The 10,674-nt window shown below is 60.4% G+C and overlaps 2 protein-coding genes across 2 annotated transcripts; one reads left to right on the top strand and one right to left on the bottom strand.

Moving 5' to 3' along the window:
- Positions 1-8,699, bottom strand: ZMAT5 (zinc finger matrin-type 5). The gene is made up of 6 exons (XM_084297152.1): positions 8,629-8,699; positions 6,646-6,867; positions 6,009-6,071; positions 5,738-5,818; positions 2,118-2,229; positions 1-214 (listed from the first exon to the last, which is right to left on the bottom strand). Exons 2-6 carry the CDS (start codon positions 6,770-6,772, stop codon positions 85-87), a joined length of 513 nt encoding a protein of 170 aa, XP_084153278.1. The 5' UTR covers positions 6,773-6,867; positions 8,629-8,699; the 3' UTR covers positions 1-84.
- Positions 8,700-8,756: 57 nt separating this feature from the next.
- Positions 8,757-10,334, top strand: UQCR10 (ubiquinol-cytochrome c reductase, complex III subunit X). Its single transcript, XM_084297592.1, has 2 exons — positions 8,757-8,918; positions 10,062-10,334. Exons 1-2 carry the CDS (start codon positions 8,778-8,780, stop codon positions 10,107-10,109), a joined length of 189 nt encoding a protein of 62 aa, XP_084153718.1. The 5' UTR covers positions 8,757-8,777; the 3' UTR covers positions 10,110-10,334.
- The last annotated feature ends 340 nt before the right edge of the window (positions 10,335-10,674 follow it).

A 10,674-nucleotide genomic window follows, 5' to 3' on the forward strand; every position in this document is an offset into this window, starting at 1 on the left:
GAGAACTTTATTAAAATAAAAGCGTAGGTCAATAATTCAGTGCCTTTCTCAGGCGAGGGTGACGTCCAGCCCCAGCAGGGCACCTCAGCCCCACTGCAGGTTGGGGGGCAGCGGCCACCCCCCGGGTGGGGGGGCCTGCAGGGACGGGGGCAGCTCCTGTGGCGGCGGCCAGCCCGGCGGGTACTGGAAGGGCAGCGGTTTCTCAGGCAGGGCGCTGCGGAGATGGGAGAGGGAAAGGGCAGAGATGAGCCGTGGCTGACTCCGTTCGAGAGCTTGGGGACACAGCGGGGTCCTCGGGGGGGCAAGCATGCCCGTGCCCCCTCTCCTTGTCCCCACATGGCCCCAGAGCAGCGCTGTCCCCAGCCCCTCCGTCCCCCGGCTGCCCAAAGCTCCCCGCACAGCTGAGCGTTGAGCCCCACCAGATGTTTCTGTGATCTCTTCCCGAGCAGCCCCAATCCCGAGGCAGCTGCGCATTTCCCGAAGGACAAGGGCCCCTCGGAAGCGGAGGAGCTGCCAAAACGCCAGGGTGTTTTCACAGAAGCACCCTCCACCAGAGGGAAGAGGCTTTCTCCTCCAGCTCGCAGCCCGGGGAACGCTTTTTTTTCTCTCTCTCGCTCCTGTTTATGAGGGGAGGCTGCTGCAAGCAGCACGTGGGACAGAAGTGTGGAGCGAGAAGCATCGCTGCCTTGTCTCCAGCTGGAGGAGAAAGAGCTGGGTCGGGACAGGTTTAAATCCCCAGGAAACGTGCCCTTTCCTTCATTCCTCAGCACAGGAATCACTTGTCCTTCAGCACAAGCCCTGGCAGCAGCCTCCCAACTTCCCAAGCCTCTCACTCTGATTCTGCTGGATCCTTTTAACTGAGATGCCAGCAGAAATGTCATTGTGCTCCCTTACGTAACGCCCCGGGGGAGCAGCACCTTCCCAGGACCCTGACCCCTTCCTGGTGGAGGCAGAAGAGGGGGCTCCGTGGCCGTTAGGGCAGACACACGTGCCCAAAGCACAAGGAGACCTGTGGCAGGCGAAGCGAAGCGCACTGCTGCTCGGAAGGGCAACGGCAGGGCTGGAAAGCACAAGAGGGGAGAAGGAAGGTGATGGGGATGGACACCGGTGAGGCCAGGCACGGCCAGAGAAACGCTGAAGAGCTGGTGGTGGTTTGCTGCAGCAGATGGTTTCAGGACCTGTGGGGGCGGAGAGGCTGGGTGGAAAGCAACAGCCCGAAAAACACCGGGTCTGGCGCGTGCTTGGAGGCAGCGGGGACCAAGTAAGGATGGGAGGCTGGGAATTCGGCTGGGTATCATCAGCAGGAGAGGATCTGTCCCGAGATCGAGGGATCTCGGGCAGGACAAACAAAAAAAAAAAGGGCAAACAAACAAGGGGAGGGAGCTTGGGAGCTTGCTGCTGCCGGCGAGCACGGCTGCAGGGCGAAGAGCAGCCAGGCTGATGGATGGAGGGAGCAGAACGCAACGCGCCCAGACAGGGAGCAGAAGGAAGATCCTGCCCAGACCAAACACGGAGAGGACAGCAGCAAACAGGAGGGAAAAAAAAAAAAAAAGAACAAAAGAGAGATTTGGCACCTGCCCAAATGTCATCCAATTAAGCCTGCGGCACAGTCAGGTGAGCGAGGGAACAGCAGGGACCCGCAGGCAGGCGTCCCGCTGCCGTGAGGAGGAGCTAATCCCACCCTCAGCCTGGCGAAGGAGAAGGCAGGGACGGGCAGGGATGCGCAGACAGGGCAGGCAGAGGATGGGGGGAGCTGGCAACAGATGAGCCCGGCCTCCTGCCACCCACAGCAGGCACCAAGAACTCAGCGCCGCCGCCGCCACGGCCTCCCAGACACGTCCGTGAGTGCTGCCAAGGGCACGGGGGTACCCTCCCCTCTGCCTGCCTTTCTGGGGGAGCAGCCACGGGCAGTGGGACCTGCCTGGCTCCCCATGCCATGGGGACACACTTGCACATGTCCCCAAGGCAGGTGTGCCACACAAATGGGTCCCCGCGGGTGCCAAGAGCTGGCGCGTGGCTCAGGTATCAAGCTTTGGGGCAGCCCTGGCCACCTGCGTGGTCCCCAAGCCCCCCCGGGTGGGATCCCACCTCGCTGGGACGCCCCCAGCCCCCAGTACCTGTTGCTCTGAGCCGCGCTCAGCCTCTTCGCCCTCTTCTCCAGCCAGTCCTCGATGGTGCCAAGCGGGACGTCCGCTCCCTCCTGCCGCAGCTCCTTCAGCCGCTGCTCCCCTGCTCGAGAGAGAGCTGTCAGACGCTCGCCCCGCACTCCCCTCGCTCCGTTACCCCCCCGAGCTCCTCACCCTGCAGTTTTTTGGAGCTGAGAGTTGGCCGTTTGCCCGCAGCACCCCCTGCTCATCCTCCTCTGCTGCCTGCCTGCCCTCGGACGCTCGCCGGGCGCAGCGCATCCAGCTGGCATCTCCCCGGGGCTGATCGCTGCCTCCTCCTCCTCCTCCTCACCTCAAGCGCTCCCCAGCAGCTCCCAAGACCTCCTGCATTTTCTCCTGCAGGCTGGAGCGAGCAGGGCAGTGCCCACAGAAACCTCAGCTCCCACCCAGAGGCAGAGGCAGAGCAGCCCCACTCCAAACGGCCGCTCGGTGCCATCACACCTCCAGCCCAGTGGAACGTGACACTTCGGGAAAAATATATTAGTAAAAAAGACGCCGAGGCAGCTGCGTGTTGTCCCCTTTTGCTCACCAAACCCGAGCGCTTTGGGGACCCCCGATCCCACCTGGAGACCCAGCAGTGCCCCCGTGGTGCCGGCCACCAGCGGCCGTGCCCGCGCCGCCGTGTGTCAACGCCTTTTGGGAGAGCACGGAACGTTTCCAGACAGGGTGTGAAATTAACATCGCTTGGGCAGAGTGACGGATCGCTCCATCCCGGTGGTGGCACCCAATTATTCATCTGCCCGTTGCATATTCATGAGGACGGCCCCGCCGTGCCATCACACGGCGCGCAGCCCCAGATGGATCATTTGTCACCCGGCCCCTGGGAGGAGGTGGCGATGCGCTCGCCGCCGCCGCCACCAGGCGAGCCCGCTGCTGGCCCGAGGTCAGGGCGCTGCTCTGCAGCCCAGCGATGAGGATGCGGGCTGGAAACGGGGCTGTTGGCATCTCCTGGGGTTGTTCTGGAGGAGCCAAGTGCCAGCGGAGCCGTGCAGGGCCGGCCCAGAGCCTGAGGGCAGCGCAGGACACGAGCAGCGCGGTGACCTGGGTACGTGGCTCTGCTTTGGACACATTGCAGCTTTCCTCAGCAGCACTGACTGTGGCCACCTTGGGTCCCTTGATCTTTTCTCCCCATGCACCTTTTAGCACGAGCTGCCCCTGCTCTGAAATAAAACCCCCAGATTTTGACTCGCGAGGAGCCCCAGACACGCACCCAGCCCAGCTCGGCTCCTCCCGGACCAGGCACTGCCACCAGCACCAAGGCTGAGGTGAGATCCTTCAGCTCCCTGCCTGGACGGGACCTGGGGGCTGCCCGCACCCCCCTGGTGCACAGGACCAGCAGCAAACAGCAGCTGAGGGACGGGGCTGATCCCTCCCTCAACACGAGCACCTTTGTGAGTTGCTTGCAGCCAACGATGAGCACACTCCTCATCCTGCTCCTCCTGGAGCTCAGCCCCCAGCAGCCTCGGCCGTGTTCTCCCCGCCACCGGGATGGACCAGGAGCACCCTCCCAGCCGTGCTCCTCCTCTCCCTCGCAGCTCCCAACCGCCGGGGCTGCCTCGTGGTGCTGCCGAGCAGCACGGAGCCCGTAGCTCCGAGCAAATCACCGCCGATTTGACGGGGAGTGTTCCTGACATGAGTGCACTGAAGGCGACATCCTGGAAGCGTCTCCTTGAGGAATGATGCAGCAGATGCAGCAGGAGAAGGCTTTGGTGTGGTAGCAGCTGGCGATGTGCCTCTCTCCCCGCTGACAGTGGGAACTGTTGCCTCCTCGTGAGGGTATCCTACCGGGTGCCAAAGCCAAACCAGGCCACGCTCTGAGCTCTCCGAGTGCCCAGAAACGTTCCCGTTTAAGCCACGCGACTAACAGCACCACCAGGCTGAGCTCCCCACGTCAAAACACGACAAACGCGGCGACGTTTCCCTCGGCTGTTACCAAAAAGCATCGCCAGCAAGAGGAACCTGCTGCCACAGAGCTGCCAATGCCATGCACCCCGCGGGGCCACGAGGACGTGCCGGCCGAGCACCCAGCCTCCTGCAGACCACCCTGCCAGCACACACGCTTGCTTTAAACTCTCCCCTCAGCCTCAGCCCCTGAGATATCGATATTTGAGTGTCTAAGGAGCGCTGTGATGCCCCCACCACACACCCGACGGCATCTTGGTGCCCGTGGCCGTTCGTTCTGTCTGGATTAATGAGTTATGTGTGGGCTCCTCCGCTCCTCCTGCTGAGCTCTGCCCTCCACCAAACCCCTTCAGGCTCCCTGCAGGCTCAGCAGGTCAGCCCGGGGGGGTCTGCGTGATCCTCAGCTCGGCTCACTCGGGGTTTCTGTGGATTTCCACGGGAGAGGTGAGCAGGATTTGACTCCGGTGCTCAGCACGGAGTAGCCCAGCCGAGGAGGAGGCGCCCTGCCAGCCCCCAGCCATCGCTCCTCGAAGCCTAATCATTTAATTAAATGTTTGACTTGGCAATGCAAACGCGAGGTTTCCAAGTCGCCTCCCAGGGATCGGCTCTCTCCTAGCCAATTCCCCGCTCCCCCCTGGCCCACCTGACACGAGGCGATACTCGGCAACACGTGTAATTGGCACGGAAGGCTGCCCGAGCACAGAGCAGCTCGCCAGCCTTCCCCTGCAGCCCTGCTCCTCTCGGGAGAGCTCTCTCTCCCCCTGCAAAAAAAAAAAAGCCTCTGGTGCCTGGACAGGGCAGTGCCAGACCCCTGCCTCCCCGAGCCTGGTCCCTCGAAAGGCCAGCAAGGAGCACCAGCCCCACACGCACCCCAAACCCCATACACACGCACAGATTTTCAGCATTTCAGCCTGTTTTTGCCAGGCTTTTGGCAAAACAGCAGCTGGCTGCAGCTCGCAGGCTGAGCTCTGCTTCGAAGCTGGGCTGCGGTGGCCCCGCGCTGCTGCGCCCGGTCCTGGGCTCCCCAGCACCACTGGGGCTTACTGGGGGGAGTCCAGCCAAGGGCCACGCTGATGGTGAAAGGTTTGGAGCAGCCGAAACAGAGCTGCATTCATTTTAGGGCACGGAGGCAGTGCTCTCGGCAAGATAAAGTCCTCTTGGTACAAAAAAAAATGCCCCTGCTCTCTTAGTACAAGAAAAAAAGGAGCCCACTCGCAGCAGGGGAGCAGCTGCATCCTGCCCCCTGCCCAGGCTTCAGCTCCACCCCACAGCACTCCAGCAGAGGCTGTTTCTGGATCCAGGACCCCGTATCCTTGCCTCAGAACAAGGCAACTGATGGCAGCTAGCTTCTGACAGGACTGGAAGCAGCAGGTCCTCGGTCATCACAGAGTCAGGGGGAAGTCAAATCCATAAATTCAAGGGGAAGCGATGTACCAGTGCCCTCTGCTGCTGACAGTTTTTATTCCCTGACTGAACGAAACCCCAAGGGCTTGGAAAGCCCACCCTCAGCCTCAGATGCTCGCTGCTAAGTGGTAGCAGCATCGTGCAGCTCTTCAGATTTGTCTGTGCCAGCAGAGCAAGAGCAGAAAGCATCCGAAAAACCAGCAGTGTTCCCAGCAGCTCCCCCCTTCCTCATAGACCCGTGGGCAGCTTCTGGCTCCAGGACTCACCTTGCACCTGGGCGCTCAGCTTCTCCAGGTCCTGCTCCGTCATGTGGGAAAACCTGCAGTTGGCCCCGAAATCGCACTGCCCTGCAACAAGAGCCACGGAGAGCCCCGTGAGAGCTGCATGCACGAGGTCCTCCCACGGAAAGGTGCCTGCAAAGCCAGGATCCGCAGCCAGGATGCACAGAGCCAAGCTCTTCGCTCCCTCCAGGGAGGGCACACACACTCCAGGGCTCCCCCGAGCAGCCCGGCCAGGTATTTCCAGCTCAGAGCTCACCTGTTTGCAGGAACTTGCGGCACGGTTTCTTGCTCTGCTCCTCTTGCAGGATGGCAGCGGCATCTGGGGGAGAGGAAAGACAAACCACAGGACAGGGTCAGCCCTCCTGCAACACCCCCACCGGTCCCATCGTGATCCCACGCAGGTCGGTTGACTAAGGGGGAGATATTTTAGGTGATAATCATCAACTCCAGCACGCAGACAGCCCCCATCTACACTCAGCTTTCCACCAGCTTGCTGGGATCACCTTCTCTCCCCATCCAAGCGGAGAAGCAGCAGCATGGTGGAAAAACAAGGACTCTGAAAGTCTTCTGTGGAGCACAGGAAGACCAGGCAGGTCAGCAGGGCTCTCAGAAACCCCACTGAACCCTGAGCTGAGCTTCCAGCAGACCCCGGTGCCTTGGTCCTTCACCTCCCAGGGGTGCGCTGGGGAGAGCCCCCTGCTAGGGCTGCTCCCAGGGGCTGTGGAAGAACTTGCACCACCTGATGGCAACGTCTGGAGACATCCAGAGGCAAGACAAGACAAACCATCAGTGCCAGGACGAGGGATTTTACCACTCAGAGGAAAATCAAGGGCTGCAGCTTGGTTTCACCCAACCCCCCCAGCCCTGGCACGGAAGGGGCAGGCAGCACCCACCTCGGAACAAGTCGTACCAGGCCCTCTTAGCCCGCAGGTGCTGCACTCCGTTGAGGTGTTTCTTCCTGTTGTGGAGGTTGTCCTGGAAGGAGCGGTCGCAGTAATCACAGAAGTACCTTTTCCCCATCTCTCTTCCAGCAGAACAGCCTCAGCACCACCCGGGAGCCATCAGACATCCTCGCCCCGGGGACGTGCCGGGGGATCCAAGACTCGCAGCGCCTGCTGTAAAGGAGAACAAGTCCGATTATTTCGGGTCTGCCGAGTGCCTTCCTCATGCTGCAGCACCACAGGGCTCAGCCCCAGGAGCCCAAGGGGCCCAGGATCCCAGCCCGGGGGCAGAAATCACAGCACGAAGCGAGAGGAAGGAAATTCCCCGTGTCCAGCCCTGCGGGGGGAGGCAGGAACCGAGGGATTCCTGATAAATGCTGAAGATGGATGGGCTGGCAAATGAGCCCCCCAGGCAACAATCCGGCTTTGGGCGCCCTGACAGCCGAACACGTTTAACAAACGGCGCGAGGAATAAAGATTTTATAAATAAAACCCGGTCAGAACCCATCACGGCCTCCCTCAGGTCCTCAGGCCTGGCGGGCAGAGCAGCCCGGGTTGAAATCTCCCCACTGCAATCTCCTTGCTCCCTCTGCTACACCGCAACGATGCTTGGAGCAGCAGCCTCCGAATTCAGACTTACTGTCCTCGCCCTGCCAGCGGCGATCGCAGCAGGGAAAAGCCCCTGAGGATTTCGGGCAGGCAGAGCCCACGTCCCGAAGGAGCTGGCTCCCAAATCGCACAGCAATTCCCACTGAGGGGATGAATGAAATAATAATAATAATAATTAAAAAAAAAAAAACACGCAGTTGGAGGAGCCCCAGGTCCTGCCGGAGATCTCCCCTCCGCAGATCACGCTGAATATTTTCATTTTTCATCTTTTGAAGAATCCCACGGTGTGGGTTACCCGGGCCGGGCCCTGACAGCTCCCCGCAGAGCTTCACGCCCAGCGAGGAGGTGAGGGTGGGAGCTGCTCCCCAGCAGCCCCGCCTGACCCCCTGCCACTCTCCCAGCCCCATCCCATGGTAAACAAAGAGCGTTATTAGGGCATTATTCAGCCCCAAAACGGTGCCCTAAGGAATCCATCACCGTCATCAGGAAAGAAACTGCTTTATGAAGAACCTCCTCAGCTCCCCCCTTCCTTTTCTCATTTTTAGGCCCTGATTTGCAACTGAATTCAGGCAAACCGACCCCTGCACCCCCACGCAGCCAGCCGGGCTTTGCACCAGATTAAAAGCCTTTCTGCCTAAGTCCAATTACAAAAATCAGGGCTCTGTCTTCATTCTCGACGCTTTAAAGTCTTAACAGCGGGATCCTCCACCTTAAGCCCCTCGGAGCGACGTTTTAGAAGAAATGGCACGTTCTGGGATGAAATGGGACAAAAAATGCCCAGGTCCCGTGACACCCAGCAGGTGTTTCACTCGGTGCAACTCGAGGCACAAGGAGCCTTCGTGCATCCCCTCGTGTTTTCTTGGATTCCTGCACACCTCGTGCAGGACCCCGAGGCCCCTCACAGATGAGGGATCCCCGGATGGAGAGGGGCGAGGGACCCCCCGAGCAGGGCACCCAGGGGCCCAGGACCCCCTGTGAGCGACCGAGGAGCTGGGGTGAGCAAAGGGGTGACTCCAGCATCGGGATCCTCGTCCTGAGCTCGTGTCAAGGGGGGGCCAACACGGGCAGGGGCAAAAGCAGGGGCAGAAATAAGGGGCAGGGGCAGGGGGGGGGTAAAAGCAAAGGGAAGAGTGGGGGTAAAATGGGCAGGAGCAGGGGTGAGGGGGCAGGAGGGGCAGGAGGAGGGGCAGAGGAAGAGAAGGAGGAAGAGCAGGGACAGCAGGAGGAGGAGGAGGAGGAGGAGGAGGAGGAGGAGGAGGAGGATGAAGGACACGACCCCGTTGCCCGTTGCCCCCCTCCCATCCCCTCCCCTCCCCCCCCGCTCACCGCCCCCGCGGCCTCCGCTCCGCGCCGCCGGCCGGGAGCCCGCGCCTACAACTCCCAGCACCCCCCGCGGCGGAGGGGGGGGGTTGCCTACACTTCCCAGCGTGCCCCGCGGCGCGGCGCGGCGCGCAGGCGCGGTAGTCGCGGCCAAGATGGCGCTGCTGAGGCAGGCGTACAGCTCGCTGTTCCGCCGCACCTCCACCTTCGCCCTCAGCATCGTGCTGGGCGCCGTCGTCTTCGAGCGCGCCTTCGACCAGGGCGCCGATGCCATCTTCGAGCACCTCAACGAAGGGGTAAGGCCGGGCCCGGAGCCGCTCCCGTCGCGGGGACGGGCCCTGAAGGTCAGCGCGGCCCTGCCCGCGCCTCACGGGGCGGCCGCTGAGGCCTCCGGGGCCGCGTTCGGCGCTCAGGGCTCGGTGCTGAGGGGCAGCCGAGGCGCTGCCCGTGCTGGATGGAGCTGTCCCGAGTCCTCCGTTGGCTGCTCGGGCTCTGGACGGGCTCAAAGGGCAGCGGGGAACAGCACAGAAAGCGGCGGGGTCACCCCGCGGCTGGAGGAGCTGTGCCAGGAGCGGTGACAGAGCTGAGAAAATTACAGAAAATCTTGTTCTTATTTTCTTCAGAACGAGAGAAGGGGCCCCAGCTTCTTAGCAGCAGTCATTGTTGTGGCGTAATGTTTGAACTGGGCGCTCAGCTCCTTTTTTAATCGTATCTTTAAGCTTCTCTGCATTCACATTTTCTTAAGCAGGGATTGAAAACCAAATTAGCTTTAAAAAAAAATTAAAGCATTTTCTAGGAAAAGCACAGCACGCACGGTGTTCCTCTTAGTCCTGATCACACCACCAGATTTCCCAGCCAAGGTTGGGTTCCCTTGTGCATCCCGCATCTCCTGTGTGGGGGCCAAGTCCTGGTGCTGAGCACAGTGCTCCTGGCAGCTCCGCTTTGTGGAGCCAGAGAGCAGGGGGGGCTCCAGCTCCTGCCCTGCCTGTTGTCAGGGCTGCTGGGTGCAGGACTCACACACCTGTGTCAGGATCAGCCTGGGGAGCTGGGACAGGGCAGCACCCACAGCCCTCCCAGCACAGGCAGCGTGCTGCTCTTTGCAAGCCCTGTCAGAAGGGCAGGAAGGCAGAGAGGAGAGCCAGAGGGGCCAGAGGACAAAAGGTGCCACCAGGTCTGTTCCACGTGAGCTTTGTGAACAAGGAGCAAGCTGGTGGCACTCAGCTGTGCGTCCTGAAAGCTTTGTGTTGTGCTGCTGGGGGACAGGGTGTGCCTGTCACAGCGGGCAAGCTGTCACCTAGGACGTGTGCCCCTGCAGGTTCTTCTGTCCCCTAGTGTCTGTTACCAGTGCAGGCTTCAGAACAACTTGCTTTAAAGTGAAGCTTTATCCTAGCTTTATCCCTTGAAACATGAGCTAATTTTATTTTTTTGTTTTTATACAGAAACTGTGGAAACACATCAAGCACAAGTATGAAGCGAGTGACAACTGAAACGCTCAGCAGCAGGATCCAGCCTGGGGTGGCAAAAAACACTGCAGAGAAGGATTCGGTGTCCTGAAACCGGCTGGATCAAAATGGAATTGGGTTCCTGATCGCCTCCGAGCCAGATTGTATCAGCCACCTCCTGATATGATGTAAAATGCATTGGACTCCAGGAGTTCTGCTGCTGTGTTGAAACTTTCTGTGTTAAATAAAATAAAAAGTTCTTGGCCCATGTCTCAGGCTCATGCGTTTACTCGATTTGTCCTTGGTTCTGCCTGTAACTTCTCTCTACCTAGGAGATGAAGAATGTTTAAACACAGCCCCAGGTGCAGGTCCCTAAGCAAGCTGTTCTCAGTGTGCTGTGAAAGAACTTACACAGCTCGGGCCTGTCACAACAACCTGGGCTTCTGCCAGTGAGTTCTTCCAGCGTTGTTCAAAGAACAGGGGCTTAAATCAGGGGCTTTCAAACCACTCATTCACTTTTTTCACGCAGGGCTGTGCTGGTTCATGGCCCTCCATCATTTCACAGCAGTGAACGGGCAGTGAAACGTCTGTGAGGACGCGAGGGTGGGCA

The sequence above is a fragment of the Netta rufina genome, assembly GCF_964035555.1.
Source record: "Netta rufina genome assembly, chromosome: 17".
In the NCBI taxonomy this organism is placed as follows: Eukaryota; Metazoa; Chordata; class Aves; order Anseriformes; family Anatidae; genus Netta; species Netta rufina.